Source organism: Gobio gobio (genome assembly GCF_949357685.1).
Source record: "Gobio gobio genome assembly, chromosome: 21".
NCBI classification, from domain to species: Eukaryota; Metazoa; Chordata; class Actinopteri; order Cypriniformes; family Gobionidae; genus Gobio; species Gobio gobio.
The window spans coordinates 22,551,506-22,575,012 of record NC_137117.1 but is presented as its reverse complement, the minus strand read 5'-3'; the positions used below and the strand labels follow the sequence as shown (position 1 = coordinate 22,575,012).

General features: G+C 37.4%; 1 protein-coding gene across 10 annotated transcripts in view; it reads right to left on the bottom strand.

Annotated features, from left to right (window-relative positions):
* The window catches only part of scn8aa (sodium channel, voltage gated, type VIII, alpha subunit a), a gene marked incomplete at its 5' end in the record, with an annotated part of 78,861 nt that overhangs the window by 41,362 nt on the left and 13,992 nt on the right, over positions 1-23,507 (bottom strand). Inside the window, 13 exons of one of the 10 annotated variants that reach the window (XM_079803333.1) lie at positions 659-832; positions 1,895-2,133; positions 2,237-2,372; positions 4,471-4,776; positions 5,676-5,963; positions 6,123-6,329; positions 9,903-10,044; positions 10,291-10,354; positions 10,604-10,939; positions 16,478-16,569; positions 18,768-18,896; positions 19,063-19,150; positions 21,966-22,086. In XM_079803333.1, coding sequence (XP_079659459.1) covers positions 659-832; positions 1,895-2,133; positions 2,237-2,372; positions 4,471-4,776; positions 5,676-5,963; positions 6,123-6,329; positions 9,903-10,044; positions 10,291-10,354; positions 10,604-10,939; positions 16,478-16,569; positions 18,768-18,896; positions 19,063-19,150; positions 21,966-22,086 — 2,322 coding nt within the window. Of the gene's footprint in view, positions 1-658; positions 833-1,894; positions 2,134-2,236; positions 2,373-4,470; positions 4,777-5,675; positions 5,964-6,122; positions 6,330-9,902; positions 10,045-10,290; positions 10,355-10,603; positions 10,940-16,185; positions 16,278-16,477; positions 16,570-18,767; positions 18,897-19,062; positions 19,151-21,965; positions 22,087-23,507 lie in introns of all 10 variants that reach the window. The other 9 variants (XM_079803338.1, XM_079803339.1, XM_079803334.1 and 6 more) reach the window with 9 other exon arrangements.

Here is a 23,507-nt window from a genome sequence, read left to right as displayed (position 1 = left end):
TATTTAAGAGAGATGTGTTTACACTGTTTTTATTGAGAATTGGAAGTAGTAATTCAACAAATGATAATAAAATGATGGAAAAGTTATAACAGACATACTGTATACATACTGTACAGTGTGGTTGACCGCACTTAAAGCAATTCCTGTAGGTCAATGGTGCTCAAAATTTGCTTAAATAAGTATTAAAGGGCCAACATAATAAGTAGCAAAAGATAATTTTCTCTGTGTTGGGGAGCACATCCAAAACAAATTATTGAAAAATAAATAGATGTATAGGACGGGGACTTGGTTCTCTACATCAGTTGTTGATTGGGTAGAGGCAGATCTGAATGTGAGCTTTAGTCAACTGTAAGAAAGGGGCAGGCTTAAGCCGAGTAAATTATTAAGACTGGCATGCATCACCAGAGAGAAGTCTGATGTTTCACTGGAAGATCGAGGAAAAATACAAGGTCAAAAAAAAAAAAACTGGTTTAGTTTAAAGCATATCCAGTTTAAAGCATATGCATGGATAAATCGTTCATAATAAGATACAATTAGATCAATTAGAAAATATGGTGAACATCCATTTAATGTCAACTGATTTTGTTACCAGATTCACATAATTAACAGGCATTACATTATTAATACATTCAAATTCTGAAGCAAAAAGAAGGTTTACCAATCGGAAGGATCTCAGCACAGAAAGACCTTCCACATCGGCCAAGCCCAACTCCATCAAACTCAAGCTCACAATGAAGCCATCGAATATATTCCAGCCCTCCTGGAAGTAGTAGTATGGGTCCATTGCAACCAGTTTGGCAAACATTTCGGCAGTGAAGATACCAGTAAACACCTAGAAAGAAAAAAAAAAACATTTAGACGGATTGCTGACAAAAAGACTATTTGAGACAGACTTATTTAATCTCATTTTGTTAATTTCACATGCCAGACTAATTTATGAAAGAAATCCGATATCAACCAACTTATAAAAGGCACATACATACTCAACTGTGACTTTCATTTGATCTATTACACACCAGCTCTTTCCTGACATTGCATGACACCTAGCAGTTCCCAATCCTGGCCTTCACATTCACAATCACTTCCTGACAAATCACCACAAGACTCTGTGGCGTTTAAAGTGTCAAACAGATCATCCTGCTGTCACGGCTGAAGGGTACAGTTAATCACCCTGCAGACGGGTGATATGGGGGAGGATACAAGGTGGCCTTGACTACAGGAGGCCTGCCGTGTGTCTGCACAGCCAGTGAACGTGACTCACGATGCCGCCTGCACAGCCACGACCTGCTCCATCCCAGTACGCCTCCTGCTACCATGACAACAGAGCATTCACAGGTGTACCGAACCAGTTATACTTGCATCATTATTTCACTATGTCAGCAGAGCTGAAATTTCATTTAGAGAAGCCTCACAATGAGAGGCATGCATTTGATTTACTCCATGAGGCAGGTCATGGTCTGTGTACGGCACCATACTGACAGTGAGAATTTATATGCCCTAACAGTTTTGCCATCACTTGGCTACATAATAGGAAAAGCAATTTGGTTCAACGATTCATGAGTGGGAAAGATAATCTGCTCTTCTCTACCAGGTTCGAGCTCCATAACTGTGAAACCACCACCATTTTAGAGCTGCTCACTGATTAGGCTACATGAAATATTTATGCTGGCTCTGCACCACCACACTCAGCCAATAGCTTAGCACTGTCTTTACACCAGGCATAAAAATGGCTCTGAGTGTTCCAACAACGTCCCTACAGAGACTACAAAAATATAAGCCATGGGGGAGGGGAACCGTTTTACCAGGCGATGAAAGAATTCTTCGTATTTTTATTCAAAGGCTCTCGGAAAAAATGGGAAAAAAATTTTTTAGAGGGTTTATGTAGAATCCTCACCAGGTTTCCAACACTCAGCACATGCTCAAATTCCGGTGTCATAGGGTAATGCTCCATGGCCATGAAGAGAGTATTCAGCACAATACAAATGGTGATAGCCAAGTCCACAAAAGGGTCCATCACAATCAGGTTCACAATCTCCTTAATCCTCATCCAAACGGGGCCACACTCCCAGATAAGAAACGTGTTGGCGAATTTGTACCAGCATGGTGGACAATTCCTTTGCGACTCTTCCAGTTCTGGAAGTAAAGAATACAATTATGGTAATCATGACAACAATGGAATTCCTTCGGTTTAAAAAACCCCCCAAGACATTCCTTAGGTTACAAGATGTGAACATACCCTCAACCAATGTGTTGGTTAACGCACTCATCACGCTGTTGGCTCGTTCCTTGCGCCCAAACGATGTGTTAAGCTGCTCTATGGAAACCATTAAAGAGCCAGAGAGTTTCTTCTTGATTTCAAGATCAGTGTTTGGCTGTCAGGAGAAAAACAATGAGGTTAAACAGACCCATCAAAACATTATAGTGCAGCTAGAGGCTGGAAGAAAAATCTTCATCACAGAGCTAGTTAGAAAAAGGTTGGTTAAGAGAAGAGTAACTTTTTTGACAATTTACACATTTGGTCCAAAGGAACCATTTTCATTTGAATGCATTAAAGCGGAAACATGCTGGACTCTCACAGGAGAGAAGGTAGGGTGGAGATACATAGGAATTTGTCATTAGCATTCGTGCAAAACAGAAGCATGTGATTAACATGCCACGTTATCAAAATGGTCAAACATTGAACATTAGAAAGGATTCCTAATCCTTCCTAATGTATTCCAAGTATATGTTTTATAAACTGTGCTTAAAATATCCAGAATTCTGGAAAGGCTATGAATTAATATCTTATTCAAGTTATCATATTACAAATCAGCCATTGTCCTCCGCTCCCTTCCTCCCCTCATGTGAAGCCCCTGCATCTCCAGCTTTTAGGAGATCCAGACAGCATGCATCTGCATGCATTCAGACAAAGAATTTAAGAGAGGAAAAGAATATATACCATGATCCATTAACCTCATGCTGAAGATCTGAAGGTATACCAGAGCTCTTTAAGATTCATGAAGCTAGCAGACTACCATGCTAACTACAATGCTCTCATTATAATTAAGATGCAACAGTACTGATCATAATTATTATAATTTTTTTTAAACATGAATAAACTATAATGAAGAAACACTATAGAAAAATTATATACAACACAAAACAGGAGGAAAAAATTGTAGATGAAGAGAATATGGAGGCTGGAGGGTGGAAGTGGCATTTTTACATGAATATATACCAAAATACAATAACAAAAGGACATTGAGTTTACATAACCGTAAAAAAAGAACACATTAAAAACTTAGTAAATGAAATGAGGTGAATGTGTAACGAGATGATGCAATGAATTCTAATTCCCCAAGAAATGAACATGACTGCAGAAATCCCAAAAATTAACTACTAAAACATGATTTACCATTATAAAGTTTGGGGTCAGTAAAATTTTTAACAGAAATGAATAATATAATTCAGCAAAGATGCATTAAAAGGGACAGTAAAGACATTAATAATGTTGCAAAAGATTTCTATTCCAAGTAAATGCTGTAGAGTTCGGCAAAATGCTCTATAGTCATATCGTCCTATCATCACCCTGTGAGATCCCAAAAACATATGATACTTCGCGGGGGATGGGGGAGCAATAGTTTACTTATTTGATTATCAATTTACTTCATTTAATTATTTACTTACCTAGTTTTATTATCACGACAAATGAGAATCATTGTCTATCATTTAGCGGGTAAAGACGGTGTTTAAGAACGTATAAATAAAATATGATAAAGAACAAATGTGATCAAGAAAAATGCAACGCCGCATAGGAATATTTCACCCAAAATGCGAGTCTGTGGATATAACACAGGCAATTTGCAAACTTTGCATGAGAGTTATGCCGGTGAAGTAGTCTCAAATCAGAGTCAATTATTCACTACAGAAAGTGAAAGCAAAAACTGTCGCTGCATTAAAGGCATATCAATTCTCTCAGAGACGGCGAGACGACGGAATCTACGTCAACACACGCTGCTAACGGAATCAGCTATCTTAATTTATTGGCTTAAAGGGATAATTAAATGAAATGAAAATTAAGTTATCATTTACTCTCCCTGGTGTTGTTCTAATGCCGTATGGCTTTCTTTCTCTTTCATACCACTGTTTTTACAGTATTTTTGATCAGCCTTTCAAAAACAATAAAAAATCTTACCACCCCAAAACTTTTGAACGGTAGCGTATGAAACCCCTGAATCTTAGCATTCATTCAGTGAGGTCTATCTATAGTTCGCAGCTTGTTCACTAATTTCAAACTGGCATAGGAGGGCAGCATATCACACAGGCTTTGAGAGCAGTCCTCAACTTAAAGAGAGCTCATTTTAGAGCAAAGTCAAAATAACCATTACACAAATGCATCAAAAAGAGAAAGAGCCAAACAGAGAGAGAGAGCCAAGGTTTAGAGATAGATGATGCCCATGCCTAGACTGATCTACTCTTAGACTTCCTTACGCTGTCATCAGTAGCTGCCTTATCTATTATCACCTCAGGCAGTAGGCGTCCGCCAGGCCCCGGCCCGATGAGAGAGACCACTCCATTGCAATCCACAGTGCTGTTGCGCTTGCCGTAGTAACCCGTGTAGCTGCTGCGACGTTGCGGGCTTAAGAATGAATCGCGCCTCTCGTCGTACTCCTCAACCGTGCTGTGCTCATCATCTGCAAACTCATTCTCCGAGCCTCCGTCCTTACAGCGGCTGAAGATGCTGCTCTTACTGTTGCGTCTTGAAGGGAATGGCGAGCCTGGGATGCTGAGCAGAGACTGAAGGCAGGAAAAACAAGAGTGAAAACAGGGTGAAATGTTTTATTTTACAATGTCCCTGTTACACAGCTTACATGTACTATAGTAATACTAAGTAAAAAGTAAATAATATATAAATACAAGCAACTAACCATAAACCAAACCCTAATTATATATCAAGTACGTTGTTAATTAATACTTATTTGTATAATTACACTGTAACAAGGACACCATACTATAAAGTGTAACAGTGGAATGATGGACATTAGGCACAGACATTAGGTAGTTTCAATGTGCTTTTCCCATTAAAAGCATTAGAGGTACAAGATTGTGATTTTTGCCTTGACCCACCTCTACCTTCTTGACAGAGTCCAACATTTTAAAATCACACAAAATCATAATTTCAGATTTGTAATATTTTCTTCTTATTTAAATGACACAGAGGTAGTAACATAATTCTACTTTTTCTACAGCATGGCAAGAAAAAAATATCTCATTGCTTTTATTTTTACAATTAACAATAACAAAATAAGCTATTGTAATTAAAAAAAAATCTTTCATTTATGATAAATCAATATGTAATCGTTTTTTTTATTAATTGTATTATTCATTGTCCATTTAATTTGGATGTTTATGCAATTATATTAATTATACATAATTTATTCAATATAAAAAATTATGGATGACTATAATACATACATTTAATACAATGAATTAGTCATAAAATAAATAATAAGCAGCTTATATAATATTCTGTTGAATGTTTTTGCATGCTGTTTTCTTCACACACCATTTGTTAACTAAATTAAATCTTTTTTAAGACCCTATTTTGTACCCTATTCATAGAAAGCATCATTAACAATAAGTTAACAATCCTCAAAACTATAAAAACAAGACTATAAACAGAAGTCATTCTTTACCTGGTTCATTATAGAACTCCTACGCCCTAAACGGTTGTCAGGGAAACGAAATCTGCTCCTCCTGCTTCCATCATCCGATTCGGATTTGACAAACTTCTCACTGTCCCCTTTCTCCTTCTCCTGCTCTTTCTGCCGCCACTTCTTCTTGCGGTTGCGTCGCTCTTTGGCACTCTTGGAACTGAGTTTAGACATCTCAGATGAGCTGCAGGACAAGTTCCCACCTACTTCACCATCATCCTCCACTACGTCCTCAGACACCGTCCCCGCCGACGTTGCCATAGCATTAGCCTGCCATCACAAAATGTATCAATCATTCACTGATTAAAAACCAGAATTGGTTACTAGTGAATAACGAAATGCAAAGCAACCATTCAATATCTGGTACAAGAACACATTTGAAATTGCACAAAGAGGACCCTTATTATTGTCATCAAAACAGTGCCTGACCTGCACTTCCTCCTGATGTTTCCTCAGCTGTTCCAGCATGGCTTTAAACTCCGCCTCCTTTTGCTCCGCCTCTTCCATGGTGGCCTGGTTCTGTTCCTCATATGCCATGGCCACCACAGCCAGGATCAGATTAACAAGGTAGAACGAGCCAACAAAGATTACCAGCACAAAGAAAATCATGTAGGTCTTCCCCGCTGCTCTCAGGGTCTGTGGATCAGGGACAGATCAGAAGCAACTTATATTCAAGAGCATTTATACATCACCATAGAAAATGATTTGGTTTTACACACACATACACACTGACAAATTTCTAAACACTCACAAACATAATTTTCAGGGATTTTGTCTGTGCTATTTCACTTACATACATGTTGAAGAGAACTCTCTGGAAAAATTCAAATGTCAGTTCATTATTCTGAGCCTCAGAATATTTGACCTACTTGTGCATAGAATGCAAATAAACATACATACATACATACATACATACTATTACACAGACTAGCTGAAGGCAGCCACTGACACCCTGAGATGCTGGTGCACAAACAGAAAGACAGATAGTTTGAAGTGAGAAAATTAAAAGGAGAAGAACAGAAAGATAAGTAATTTCATGGTTTTTAACAGTACGGTTGGTTTGCCTGACAAAATAATGAGAAAATACTAAGCCCAACTTATGAGGAGTGACTCTTCTCATCAGCATTAAAAGAACTGCTATTATGTGTGATCTAGGAACAAAATGCATTTAAAGGGGGTAACACACACAGTTTCAGCCAATCTCATGTTAACCTTGAGTACCTATAGAGTCGTACTGCATCCTTCATAACTCCCAAGTGTCTTTAGTTTTATCATATTTATAAAACACTGATACGCTGTACCGATTTTTCCCGAAAACAGCTGAACTCGTGGAGGAGTGGGCGGAGCTAAAGAGAGTGTGGACACACACACACACACACATGCAAAAACATTTTTGGCATTATCCCTCCTTGGATAACTTTCGATTCACTATATGTTCGTGTTGTTGACATTATATGCACTTACGCGCCGATTGCCAACAAAACAACAAAAAATATTTGATGCAGTTTCACTCATCGGTTTCGACTCGTGACAGGGAACAAACAAACACACTTGCAGAACTCCGTTGCTGCTTTGGAAAAACAAACTGCATCCACTGTTTCCTTAACGCTGGGTTATTTGGGAAGCTGAACAAGGTTATCTTTCCCTCACAACCAGAAACACACTTCTTTAGTGACATTGTTGATTTTGTGGGTTGACGTCAGAACCCAACGTTAGATTGATGTCAGAACCCAACATCAGATTGACGTCAACATCCAACATTGGACGGACGTTGCATTTTGGTTGAAAATGAAAATCGGACTGACGTCAGAACCCAACGTCAGATTGACGTCAGAAACCAACGTCAAATTTACGTCAACATCCAACGTTGGACGGATGTTGCATTTGGGTTGAAAATGAAAATCGGGTTGACGTCAGAACCCAACGTTAGATTGACGTCAGAACCCAACGTCAGATTGACGTCAGAAACCAACGTCAAATTTACGTCAACATCCAACGTTGGACGGATGTTGCATTTGGGTTGAAAATGAAAATCGGGTTGACGTCAGAACCCAACGTTAGATTGACGTCAGAACCCAACGTCAGATTGACGTCAACATCCAACATTGGACGGAGGTTGCATTTGGGTTGAAAATGAAAATCGGGTTGACGTCAGAACCCTATGTCAGATTGACGTCAGAACCCAGCGTCAGATTGACGTCAGAACCCAGCGTCAGATTGACGTCAACATCCAACATTGGATGGACGTTGCATTTTGGTTGAAAATGAAAATCGGGTTGACGTCAGAACCCAACGTCAGACTGACGTCAGAAACCAACGTCAAATTGACGTCAACATCCAACGTTGGACAGACGTTGCATTTTGGTTGAAAATGAAAATCGGGTTGACGTCAGAACCCAACGTCAGATTAACGTCAACATCCAACGTTAGACGGACGTTGCATTTTGGTTGAAAATGAAAATCATGTTGACGTCAGAACCCTACGTCAGATTGACGTCAGAACCCAACGTAAGATTGACGTCAACATCCAACGTTGGACCGACGTTGCATTTGGGTTGAAAATGAAAATCGGGCTGACGTCAGAAGCCAACGTCAATCTGATGTTGTGTTCTGACGTCAACCCGATTTTCATTTTCAACCAAAATGCAACGTTTGTCTGACGTTGGGGTCCAACGTCAATCTGACGTCATATTGACGTCCGGTGCCTGCTGGGAAAGGGTTCAGTGTGTTTGTGCACATCCTGCAGAACGAGGGCTGTCTGCAGTAGCATAAATATTGTGGCCTATTCTAAACACTCCTCCATGCATGAATTAAAGGTTAAAAAAGTATATTGAACTAATGTAAATGCAAAACACTGTGACAAAATATCTGGGAAGATGGATTCAGAAAGACCCACATCCTCATAATTGCTAATCGCATATTGTTTCCTGTTGTTTACAAATGTAGTATCAAGTATAAAAGGCATGAGAATAACTCAAGCACCTAGTTTATTTAATTCACAATGATTCATGCAAATATTTTTTAATTCAACTGACTGTTTAATTGTCTAAAGTTACATAGAGACTAAATATACATGTACTACAATTTTGTTTATTGGTAACACTTTAGAATACTGTTCCATCATTAATAAATAACTGCACAGGAACGCATGAGTAATGCATTATTAACATTGTAGTAACTACTATTAACTAACAAGAAACTCTGATTAACGAATTAGTAAGTAATAGTGTTTAGTCGAATGTCGTAGTTCACTATTAGCTAATCAGTAACTACTATTTTTTTCATATCTCCCCAGTGGACTACTAAGAACTACTATATACAGGTTCATAATGAATGTGAATAATGCATAATGAATAATTAATTCTAAAGTGAACGTCATAGTAACCCACTAGTAATGACTCAAGTGTAACCAAATCTTTCAGAAGGAACTACTAATTATTTGGATCGTTTTCTAAAGTGAAAAATATGTTAACTCTCTAGTACTGGCAGAAGTCATTTTAAGATTTTGTAAAGTTTTGGATAGAAATGACTCAAGTGTTACTACTTCCTTCTAAAGGAATTATTAATTATTTGGATCAGTATTCTAAAGTGAAGATCATGTTAACCCAATAGTAATGAATCAAGTGTTACCAAATCTGTCAGAAGTCATTTCTAGCCAAAAACCTCAAAAGCTTACAATGACTTCTGTCATTACTAGAGAGTTATCATGTTTTTCACTTTAGAAAACTGGTTCAAATAATTAGTAGTTTCTTCTGAAGGATTTGGTAATACTTGAGTCATTACTAGTGGGTTACTACGACCTTCACTTTAGAATTAATTATACATTATTCATGTTAATTATGAACCTGTATATAGCGGTTCTTAATAGGAGATATGAAAAAATAGTAGTTACTGATTAGCTAATAGTGAACTACCACATTCGACTAAGCATTATTACTTACTAATTCGTTAAACAGAGTTTCTTGTTAGTTAATAGTTGTTACTAGAGTGTTAATAATGCGTTACTAATTTGTTCCTGTGTAGTTATTCATTATTGCAGGAACAGTATTCTAAAGTGTTTTTTTTTTTTTTCACAGTAGATTCTTCTATGAAGATAAAAATATATACCATTTGATTTAGAAAATAATAATTATGGTTAACAGCTAAATTAAGATTTCTGAGAAATGGGACTGAAAGTGATGAAAGAGGAAAAAAAGACCACGCCCTTACCAGCTGGTACAAGTTCTCCCAAAAGTCCTGCGTCATGAGGCGGAAGAGAGCCAGGAAAGCCCAGCCAAAACTGTCAAAGCTGGTGTAGTCATAATTTGGATTGCGACCAGCCTTCATACATGTGTAGCCTTCAGGACAGCGCCTGAAAGGGGGAAAAAAGTGCACACAACCAATAATGACCATTCTATGGATTAGCATACAACTTTTGTCAAAGAAGAATCCCAGTGAATTACTTCTGCTATTCTTGATGTTATTTAAACATATGGACATGCCTCCATGTTTTGTCTTTTTTTAATAAAGAGGTGTAGTTTATGTTTTCTAAATGTCTATGTTGTATGATTTAAAGTTTTGGAATTATGATTGGAACATGAGAGGGTCAGACACTTACCCTGAATCAGAGCTGTTTCCACATAAAAGAGCATCCAATTGGTCTGGCAGGAAGTAGAAATTGGCTAATGGCAAACAGAGATGTAGAATTAGTTAGACAATTTTGTACTTTTGATCAATACAATTTTACAATAAAATCAAATTATTTACTTTTTTTTTATAAATAAAAGAATTAAAGCAATAAAAACTAAAATCAATGGTTTGATAAAATGCTAAAAGTGAACATAGGCATCACAACAGTAATAATGTATATGGATATTCATTTTGTGATTTGCAAAAAATGACATTTAACAGTGTTATTAAATTATCTTAACTTTGAGCGTTGGATAATGGGTAAAAGCTATCTAATATTGGCTGAAACCAATATGCTGTACATCCATAAGCATTTTTGTAATTTGTGTGTGACAAATTAAATAGAAACTCACTCTCATTCATGATGTACTCGTCCCAGTTGAATGCATGGCTGCCATTGACACTGGGGTACATTTCTGTGATGTTAATGGGCCAGATGACACACTTTTGCCGCAGATTTCCCATGAAGAGCTGCAGACCAATGAGGGCAAAGACACTGAGGCAGAACACGGTGAGGATCATCACATCTGACAGCTTCTTCACCGACTGGATCAAAGCGCCAACAATGGTCTTCAGACCTATGAGATATCGAATATGCACACACATACACACACACATATAAACACAGGCACACACACACACACACACACACACACACACACACACACACACACACACACACACACACACACACACACACACACACACACACACACACACACACACACACACACACACACACACACACACACACACACACACACACACACACACACACACACACACACACACACACACACACACACACACACACATACACACAAAGGCACAGACAGTTGCATGTGTGCTCAAATTCCAGAAGTGTATGAAAGGAGTCTCAAGGCATGATGTGATGAATTAACTTTTTTTTTTTATTTTAAATGTGAGGCTTGATGTTTCAAGCTTGAAGTCTTATACACATATGACTTTTGATCTGTGGTTCTCAACTGGTGGTTTGCAGCTATGTTCTGATTGCATGGAACAATGCTACATTTTTATACCTATAGAAAGGTTTTATCCTATAGAAATTTACTTTCAACTGTAGTCTTTTAAAGTAGAGTTGTCAAAAATATAGATTTTTCAATACATATCGATACTGAAATATCTGAAATGTTTCCAATACAAATTTTCAGCAGAATAGATACACGATACCAGCTGCGCTTTCTCACTCTCATCTCTCTGACAGTGAATTGACACACAAACCCATCTCCCCTCACTCACTCGTTTAATTTGTTCTGGATGAATATTGTTGGTGTTACAGGGCTAAAACTTTGGAGTGAGATTGCGCGCATTGCACTCATTCCCGCAAATGTTGTGCTCACACCCAAAGTGCGTGCACATAAAGCGCCTCTCAGTAGTAAATTGAGTTCTTTTTTCGCTGCTTATTGCATTTAAAGTCAAATACACACAAAATAATGTCAAAATGCCAGTAATCGACAAGATAACAGCTGTCATGGATGTTTGACCGAACATACAGGAAAATAACGGTAATTTTCCTTTATTTTATCTAGCCTACAGCTTGTTAGATCTAGAATTCTGAAGTGAAATGAAGTAAAGCTGTACATTTTTTGAGTGAATTCAAATGAATTAATGAGAGAGAGAGAGAGAGAGAGAGAGAGAGAGAGAGAGAGAGAGAGAGAGAGAGTGAGAGGAGAGAGAGAGAGAGAGAGAGAGAGAGAGAGAGAGAGAGAGAGAGAGAGGAGAGAGAGGAGAGAGAGAGAGAGAGAGAGAGAGAGAGAGAGAGAGAGAGAGAGAGAGAGAGAGAGGTTGGACTTCAAAGGTGAATTGGATCTCCGTAGGTCGGATGTCCAGATATTGGATATGTATCTGATTTGAAACCACATTTGGAAGTGGCTCGATAGGATGTGGGGAAAAAAAGGATCTTGTGCGGATTTTTTGTGTTTACACCTGTGCAACACATTCCGATCTGTGTAAGATGTGAGATGTAAATGCAGCCTATAAATATATACAGTGAGGAAAATAAGTATTTGAACACCCTGCTATTTTGCAAGTTCTCCCACTTAGAAATCATGGAGGGGTCTGAAATTGTCATCGTAGGTGCATGTCCAATGTGAGAGACATAATCTAAAAAAAAAAAAATCCAGAAATCACAATGTATGTTTTTATAACTATTTATTTGTATGATACAGCTGTAAATAAGTATTTGAACACCTGAGAAAATCAATGTTAATATTTGGTACAGTAGCCTTGTTTGCAATTACAGAGGTCAAATGTTTCCTGTAGTTTTCACCAGGTTTGCACACACTGCAGGAGGGATTTTGGCCCACTCCTCCACACACATCTTCTCTAGATCAGTCAGGTTTCTGGCCTGTCGCTGAGAAACACGGAGTTTGAGCTCCCTCCAAAGATTCTCTATTGGGTTTAGGTCTGGAGACTGGCTAGGCCATGCCAGAACCTTGATATGCTTCTTACAGAGCCACTCCTTGGTTATCCTGGCTGTGTGCTTTGGGTCATTGTCATGTTGAAAGACCCAGCCTCGACCCATCTTCAATGCTCTAACTGAGGAAGGAGGTTGTTCCCGGAAATCTCGCAATACATGGCCCCGGTCATCCTCTCCTTAATACAGTGCAGTCGCCCTGTCCCATGTGCAGAAAAACACCCCCAAAGCATGATACTACCACCCCCATGCTTCACAGTAGGGATGGTGTTCTTGGGATGGTACTCATCATTCTTCTTCCTCCAAGCATGTTTAGTGGAATTATGACCAAAAAGTTCTATTTTGGTCTCATCTGACCACATGACTTTCTCCCATGACTCCTCTGGATCATCCAAATGGTCATTGGCAAACTTAAGACGGGCCTGGACATGTGCTGGTTTAAGCAGGGGAACCTTCCGTGCCATGCATGATTTCAAACCATGACGTCTTAGTGTATTACCAACAGTAACCTTGGAAACGGTGGTCCCAGCTCTTTTCAGGTCATTGACCAGCTCCTCCCGTGTAGTTCTGGGCTGATTTCATTGAGACCCCACGAGGTGAGATCTTGCATGGAGCCCCAGTCCGAGGGAGATTGACTGTCATGTTTAGCTTCTTCCATTTTCTAATGATTGCTCCAACAGTGGACCTTTTTTCACCAAGCTGCTTGGCAATTTCCCCGTAGCCCTTTCCAGCCTTGTGGAGGTGTAAAATGTTGTCTGTAGTGTCTTTGGACAGCTCTTTGGTCTTGGCCATGTTAGAAGTTGGATTCTTACTGATTGTATGGGGTGGACAGGTGTCTTTATGCAGCTAACGACCTCAAACAGGTGCATCTAATTTAGGATAATAAATGGAGTGGAGGTGGACATTTTAAAGGCAGACTAACAGGTCTTTGAGGGTCAGAATTCTAGCTGATAGACAGGTGTTCAAATACTTATTTGCAGCTGTATCATACAAATAAATAGTTAAAAAACCATACATTGTGATTTCTGGATTTTTTTTTTTAGATTATGTCTCTCACAGTGGACATGCACCAACGATGACAATTTCAGACCCCTCCATGATTTCTAAGTGGGAGAACTTGCAAAATAGCAGGGTGTTCAAATGCTTATTTTCCTCACTGTATATACACACACATATACATACACACACTCTAAATATATTGTTGTTGATATCGAAAGCTAAGCATCCAATTAAACTTAAACACCATCTGTCACTTTGTAGAAATTAGCCAATTAAGAAAGAAGGCAACGCGAACATAATGCTTGACATGTTTCCATCATAAACATGGTTTTTGGCCTAATGTGTCTTGTGTGATAAATTGCTGACTGCCAACAGCATGAAATCAATTTTGTTTGATTGTAAATGTAACAGTAAAATCTCAGTCTCCAGAAGCAAAACCAGTTGATAACCACTGATATGGATGCTTGAGGATACGCTTCAGCATAAATAATTTTTTTTAAAATTGTTCATCATTTATTTTTTAATTTTAAATCATGCCTTGAATCATTATTTTAACTGATTATGACAACATAAATAACAGCACCACAATATACACTTTAAGTTTCTTTAAACAGATACTGCTTAGGAGCCATCCCATCATTTGGTCTATTCAGAAGAATAATTTACTATTCTTCTTAAACTTGGTTTTAATAAATGCCTACAAAAGATAATATATTATTTCAGGGCATGCAAAAATCAATCCTGAAACTTTTTTTGAATTACGGCAAAAATAAATTTCAGGTTCTCGGAGACTAACCTGCGAGGAATTCTCTTGACAATAAAGGGAGGGCTCCCAGAAACAGAACAACCTGACATCCATTTGTCTATAAATACTTAAGCACAACCAGAGGGCAATGACATAGGGAGAATAAAGCAGGCAGGGACTAAGGGGGTGAAGATTGCATGCAGGTTATTTCAGCTCAAAGGCTGAACAGAAACAAGTCCAGTGTTGAAATCTTCCAGGACTCCACCAGACATGCTGAGCTAAACATCATGAGAACTGCACTGACCCCTCCCACATTCAAAAGAACTGCTTTATCTTCAAGACTCTCAAATGTTGTGCTGAAGTTTAGTATTTATATGCTACAATCCTCTTGCCCATAAACCCCATCAAAACATCTAAAAATCGCCCAGGGCTCAGAGATTTGATGAGTAGGCTTAGGCCTTACTTAAAATAACATGGAAATGACAAATATGACAGTAAAACCTAGTCAGCTAAGTAAATCAACAATCTGTTATTTGACTGAAACTGACTGCATATGATGCTAATGTGTCAAGACGTTAAGCTAAATGTCTGGTATTTTTGCAAGGCCACTGAAGGAAATAAAAATTCACTCCTCTGAAACCGGAAACAAAAAAATCTCCCTTTACCATCTGCGCTATGCTTTTTATTTCTCTTCCAGGTGCAATTTGTGAGTTTCATACAAAATAAAAGGAAAAAAAGTGAAGAAAAATGAATATTCAAATAAAATCAAAAAATCAAAATAAAAGGCAGCCAAGCACTTAGTAGGCTAATACTATAAAAGCAAGTGACTTCCAAAGCATCATGCAGCATAAAATATGTCCACAAACTAGGCTTGGCAGTCTTCATAAATAAGTAACAAGTATGTTCTTTGGGAACTCACTGAGAGCTATTCAATTTTCATCTTGGGGAACAAAACATAGCTTGTTAAAAATATCTACTCTAGTGCTCGGAGGCCGGGGGCTAGTTTTAAAAGTTCTATTTGATTCCTGATTTATTAATCAGCAAAATGAATCCATTCATACCTTTGCAGTTTGATTGTCGAGGCTACTATTCTAACTCTGTTTTTAGACTGTACCCTACTAGGTGCTTTTTTAGACTGAACCTCATACACTGGTGAATTCTACAATTAGCCTTTATCTTAAGTCTTTACTGTTGAAATCTGCAATAAAATAACTCAGTAAAGTAACTCAGAAAATGTGTTGTTTAGCAACATCTTAACAACAAACCAACATATAATATAGTGCCTTGAGTTCAACCCTTTTCAGGGTTTGTTCACAGATATGTTTAATGCTTACATGAAGGAGGTTACAGAGGTTTGGTCGCTAAAGCTTTCTAAATCGCTCTAATCTGCTCTGGGACAAAAAGGCTGTCGAAACCAAAGGACTCTCAAAGGAGATTGATAGTAGACTGCAAAGCCTATCAAAAATGTATAAGTACCATTTTTGATAATTTTGGAGATAGGAAAAAAGCAAATTAAATGGTCTTCTCCAAATTAATTTTCACTAAAAAAATAATGAGAGAGAAGTCCAACAAAAAGATTTAAAATTGAATAGTAATAGGGGGTCATACTGAAAGTTAACTTCAGCGTCAAAACTGCATCTCACCTGGAATGACAGAGATAGTTTTCAATGCTCGGAGAACTCTGAATGTTCTCAGCGCAGATACATTCCCCAGGTCCACAAACTCTGTTACATATCTGAAATAAGGGAGGATCACACACAGACACCAATGACAACCACAAACACACCAAGAACACCACCACGCCAACGAACCACCAGGAGGTACGCCACTCACAGAGCCTGTCCACTACGGGGGGAAAGGAAGGAAAAGAAAACCAAAATACACACACATACACCTAACACCGACCCGACCCCTCCCGCTCACACACTCTCTTACCTGGGATTACAGAAATAGTTTTCAATGCCCTCAGAACTCTGAACGTGCGCAGAGCTGAGACATTGCCTAGGTTTACAAACTCTGTTATATACCTGCAATGATCAGATCAAAGTTACATGGAGACATGGTCATGACTTAGTACTCGATGACTTCCATATGCAGACTATGATGATATGATTCTTAAATAGCTTTTAGAGGTGTGGGGGGGGGGGGTATAATGTAGTCACAATACAAAATAGAAATGCTGATGGCAAATATTACAATTTTAATTTATAATTTCATTTAAATAGATACATATAATTAAAGGTTTTTCTATGTTGGAAGAAAGTAAACATTCTATGGCATTAGAAGATTAAATTAGCGATATCTTTCAGATAGTACAAATGCTTGCATGCCATTTCATATTAAGTTTCTGCAGTCCAAAAGAAAAAGAGAAAGACATTGCAATGCAGTGTAGAAATTTGGCATAACAACACAAAACCTGATCTCGGTTTCCCACCTCTAATAGCTTTCATAAACAATTATGATCATATGGTGATATTATTATAGGATATACAATATATCTCAGATTAATGTGTCTGGTAGTTGTATACAAAAATACAATGAGATACATTCAATAAAAACAGATAAAATTAAAAATGGAGAATGAGAACTAGGAAGGCAGGAAGAGTCAGTGAGTGAGTTCTGCGTGGGCTGCTGGTAGGGGTGGGCGATATACCAATATAGACATGATTAAGCGGTAGAAATTTGTCAACCGGTAGAGTTTTTGGACTATTGTTTCTATCACGGTTACGCTCACGTGATGTTGCCTTGCTGCATCATCACAAAATCGTATCATTTGAATGCGTTTTTAAGCATTACTACAATTTATGTAGTAAATCAGGTCTATTTCACTTGTATCTTTGTTCTATTGTAGTTTTTAATACTTGCAATTCGTTTCTTTGCTCCTATTTTATCACTGACTGTTTACTTGTCTTCGGTGAGCTTGAGAGTTTAGTTTGTTTGTTTTTAACTTATGTTATTTAGGCTTGTATTTTTGTAATATTGAAATTGGTGATGACAATTATAAAATTTCAATTTCAATTTTGATATAAAAATACTTTACTTAATTATATCGTGATGCATTTCGTTATCATGAAATAAAACTACTTGTATTGGGATTGTTGGTCATTTCGCCCACCGCTAGCTGCTGGGAGTCGTGTTGATGGTGAATGGCTCTAAACACTGATCTTTTGGACCATCTGAACAATGAAAATTCTCAGAAAAGAAAAACAGATTGAGTTCTCTGGATTCGTGCAAGAAGCAGGTATAAATCACAGCACAGCAGAGAGATGAGGAAAAAACACAGGAGTCACAAAGACAAATGCAGAGCAGTGATGAACTTGACAATAAGCAGAGTTGCCACAATCCATAAATATGCTACCTAAAAATTTTCATATGGTTAGAGAAAGAATATAACACTGAAAATGTGTTGTATGTGTCCCCCACATACAGTAAGAGCTCAATATACAAACAGCTTATTAATAATTATTTTCATCATCCATCATTAAAAAAAAAAGCTAAGCAAATGTTGTTCAAGTGTCCTGTCCAGTTAATTTATTATTATTATTTACAATTAACCGAATGATAGCTCACAAATCAGTTCATAATCAGGTTCAGTTGATGATTGTTCTGAATTATATCATTCATATGTTTAAAGACTCGTATGAAAACATATCCTACAATCAGGATCTTGTAATAGACTTTTGGAATCCATAATAGGTGCACCATTTTTAAATTCTGAGACCACACTGAAAACTTGGGATTCACAATCAAATTTGAAGAGTACATTTTTTAAAAGCAAATAATTTTCACTAGTGATCTTAAGCCAGGTGCAGACAGTACAATTTAAAATAGTCAGATTTAAAAAAGTATGATTGTCAGACTGTACGAACATGTCACACTGTGGGATCAAAGTTCAGTGGTCTTTAAATGTCAGATTGTACGACAGTCAATATTCGTTAAAAACAGGCACACACAAGAAGACTCGTCCGGAATTTTATATCATCACTCCTTGACAAGTTCGGCGATGGATGTAGGATTGAAATGGTGGCTAGGAAACAAAAACTATCTCTAGCGTTAAATTGAATCATGGTTTGTCTTGAAAATAAATTTTGGCCTAGGAGCAGAGGAATATTTTAGGATTTACTAAATTTGTCTCAGACGTCCAAATCGTGGCCAAAATAGTACAGTGTGCACTAGGCTTTAGAGTTTTAAATGTGAAAAGATGTACAAGTGACTGAATACTTACGCCATTGAGATGACCATGAAATCCAGCCAGTTCCATGGATCTCTAAGGAATGTGAAGTCATCTATACAGAATCCACGGGCAATGATTTTTGTTAGTGATTCAAACGTATAAATTCCAGTGAATGTATACCTGAGGGAAAGAGCAGGAGGTGGGGATGCATTTTTAAATTAAGTAACTGGAAGTAAATTATGTATAACCAAACTGGTTTCTATTTTGAATATGAATATTTATTTTAATAATAATTTTTTGTGAATAATTTGTTCTGAGGCATGCTGTGGTTAGGATCAATACTTACTCTACTTGTTTGGACCACTCGGGAGGATTACTAAAAGTCATGAACACACAGTTGGTCAAAATCGTACACATAATGAACATGCTGAATACTGTGGGTATCAGTTAAGGAAATTCTGAGATGTCACATGGAAAATGCATGTACTTTGTATATATACACACACATACCAGGTCATTCATCAATAACAGATTGCCAAAACAGTCAAAAAAGGTGAATCTTGGCTAGTTGTAAAGCACTGGTAGGGCAATAATTATATTTAAATATTTTTCAACCTTATGACAATATTTTATATGTATTTATAAACATTTTAAAATAAGTACAGCCGTGGCCAAAGGCATTGGCAGTGACATAAATGTTGTGCTCCACAAAGTTTGCTGCTTCAGTTGTTGTGGTGTTGATTCACATACATTGTTTCTAGATTATTGTGCAGGAATGATCTGATGCATTTTAAATAATTGCAAAAAGCTCCATTGACCCAAAAAAAAAACCACACGTTTTTTGGCCATGGCACAAAATGGCCAGCTAACATCATTTCACTAATCATATCATCAACACATGGGAAAGTGTGAACGAGTACAAGTCAGTATCATTCTGATTGGGTTATAGAAGCAGACTGATTGATATAAAAGGGGGGGAAATGTGCTTCCAATCATTGTGTTCTTGTGTTAGCAATGGTTACCTCCAAAGAAAGGTGTACAGACATCATTGCTTTGCATCAAAATGGCCCTACATACAAAGAAATTGCTGCAAAGAATGTTGCTGAAAGAACCATTTACCAGATCATCAAGAACTTCAAGGAGAGAGAACTGCACTGAAAAAGGCTCAGGACGTCCCAGAGTGTCCAACAAGCGTTAGGACTGTCTTCTTCTGAGGAATGAGCTACGGAATTGTGTCATCATTAGTGTAGAGCTTGCTCAATATTGGCAGCAGGTGGGTGTGAGGCGAAGACTTTTGGACAACGGCCTGGTGTCAAGAAGGGCAGCAAAGACGTCACTTCTTCACATGAAAAACATCAAGGACAGACTTAAATTCTGCTGAAAAGTATAAGGATTGGACAGTAAAAGAATGGTGCAAAGTTATTCTTCCTGAGTAAGCCCCCCTTCCGACTGTTTGGGACATAATGGGAAATTGATAAGTTGAATGCTACCATGAGACCTGTGTCATGCAAACAGTTAAGCATCCTGAGACCATCCATAAGTGGGGTTGCTTTTGGACTCTCTTACAGGCAACTCCCTGTAGACAACCTGAGGTCAATCCTCACAAGACGAGTGGACAAGCAGAAGCCCACAAATTGTGATCAACTCCCAGCAATAATAAGGCAAGAATGGATTGCCATCAGTCAGGATTTGGCACAGAAGCTAATATCCAGCATACCAGAGCGAATGGAAGAGGTTATGAAGAAGAAGGGTCAACACTGAAAATATTGACTCTTTGTGTATATTGCATGTTTTTGCAAATCAAAGCCTTTAAACTTATGAAATGCTTTTCACTGTTTTCCAGTATACAATAGAAACGTGAAAAAATTATCTACAAATACAGAAGCAGCAAACTTTGCAAACCACAAAATTTGTGTCACTGTCACTTTTGGCCATGGCTGTATAATAACAGAAAGAGATTAATGTTCAATAATTTTCATTTATACAGTATACCAACCATATAACAATAAATAACACAATTAGCATAATTTCAGTATTCAAAATGTTGTTTAATTTTATATCACCAGCAAAAAAAAAATCTATTATCATAACGGAGATTTCAGCACATGTTTTTTGTTTGGACTACAACCATATTAACAATCAAATTAGTAAAATAGTCATCAGTGGTCAGAGCAAAGCAATAGAGTTCAAATCTTTGGCATGTTTGAAAATGGTTGTTTTCATTCAGCTCAATATTAACAGTAATGCCATCTCTCTGTAAATGTTTTATAAATGAACTGCAAGTTATGACTGACATTACAATCTGAATATAACAAAACACAAATCAAACTATATGGTCAGAGAGAAAGCATTTTTAAATTGTGCTACATTGGCCAATAGGGAGACTGCTGCTGTTCAGCGTCTGACCATTCAAGAGGATGTCCTTGGCCATGGATTCAGCATCAAAACACCAGGACACAATGTGCTGAAAATGGGCGACAGAGCTCCGCTCCTCCTTCCCACCATTTTCTATCTCTATTTGGCAAATCCACTTTTTAAAACAACAACAACAACAACAACAAAATTCACACCTACATCCACAGATTCCACACCCACTGATATAATGTTGCAGTCCCACAGTGTAATAGACTGCTTAAAGGTAGGGTAGGCAATTTTTTCATAAATATTTTTTGCTATTCTGGTTGAAACTCAATAAATATCGTGATAACAATCAATAATAGAAGTGGTCTAAATATTAAAACATTTACATATTGTCTGTGGAAGTCTCAGGACCTGTGACATTCTCCCGGGAGCTGTCAGACTCTGATTTATGGGTTTCTATGTCAACACTATCAATGCCGAAATGAATCTGCAGCAGTCAGGTGGTACAAGTAAAAGCTCTGTAAGTTGTTTACGTTCATTATTATTAATGTTATGTGCTTTGAGACTTGAGGTAATTTAACACTGTCTCTTATGACGCTTTGCTGAATCTGCTCTGGCTGTTATCATGTCTGTTCATGTGTTTTGGACGAGGCGCGGAGATGCTCTGAAGTGAGGGTCGGATCTAATGCATTTAAAGGTTTCCTTTCTATTGCTAGCTGCTCCGAAATTGCCTACCCTACCTTTAAGTAAAACATATAAGTCTGAAATCCTTAGAGTTATCCCATGCAACCTAGCAATAAGCAGACATATTAAATATTTTATGCAGAGAAAGACATGTCTAGACATACAGTATTTATCATATTCACATTTAAACAGCTGAAAAAGGATATGAATGTATCAAAATTTTAATCGCTATTCGCCTGGCAAGATTAAAAGGGCTTATCATGTACAAGGCAGGTGTGGCACTAAAGCGGAAGATTGTTTTCCCTCTATTTAGGACTATAAACGTCTGTGGAGAGGAAAAACAGAAACAGCCAGAGAGAGAGAGATAAGTGAGAAAAAGACAGAATAACAAAGAGAAAGAGAAATACTAGATTAGTTGCAAGCATAGAGACACATCACTTATTCAACTGGACTTTCAGAAGTAATAATCATGTACTTAAAGTCTTCATCTATTTCTTGAAGACAAGGCATCATAATGAAGACATATCGTTTTATATACTACTAAATAATTAAAATCACATTCTTTGGCAAGAAGAAAGTAAATCCGAAAGACTGCATGCAAAACATCCACATTGTCTCTGGAGAGCAATAAAGTAAAACGATGTTACATAATCTTTATACAACAGTCAGTTCCAGTTGTCGAATTTCATTGGTTGAGAGTATACTGATATTTAGTCCAACACAGCATTCTGAATATCACGGCGATATGCGATTTGGCCATAAGCATGAGGTTGCAGGATGCTTGAAGGAATAATTCACCCATCAATAAAAAAATCTTTAGTTTCCAAACAACCAACGTTAAACGTGTATATCTGACGCCTACTGAACTGGATTATAAAGTGCAGGATGGCGTACAGGAACGCAATGGCATCCGCCAAAATTTTACTGATAAAGCTGTTCAAATATTATTTTTCTTCACAAAAACCGAATGACCCATGAGCCGTTTGTACTTAGTTGCCAATACTCTAGGGTGCTTTATTAAATCACAATGTTCTACCATTGAAATCGCCCAACCAGATATTCATTAAATGAAGTCATTTTGTTTTCTACAAAAGCTGTAAAAAGTCATGCAGGTTTGGAATGACATTAGGATAAGTAAATGTTGACAGAATTTTCAATTTTGAGTGAACACTTGCATGTAGGTTTAGGAATATATAAAATAGAAACTGAATTCTGGGTCACACTTTAGTTCAGGGTCAAATTCTCACTATTAACTATTACTTTTGCCTTAATAAACTCCCAATTACTGCTTATTAATAGTTAGTAAGGTAGTTGTTAAATTTAGGTATTGGGTAGGATTAAGGGTAGGATTAAGGGATGAATATTGTCATGCAGAATATGTCATTAATATGTGCTTTAGTACTAATAAACAGCCAATATCCTAGTAATATGCTAATAAGCAACTAGTTAATAGTGAGAATTGGACCCTAAACTAAAGTGTTACCGAATGCTGTACTTTAAAATACATTTCAGAATTTACCACCTAAAGAGCAAATGATAACTCAAAATAACTAATAAGAGAATTTGGAGACTCATTAGTAACCCATTAGGTCATTTCACCCTATTCCACAAACTAAAAATATATACAGGCTTATAAACCCTATAAAGCCTACTGTATCATATTTTATACATGAGTTTCTATGGTCTCTAAATGATCAACATGAAAAATAAATTTTGCTGAAAAACCTGCACACAATCTACTACACA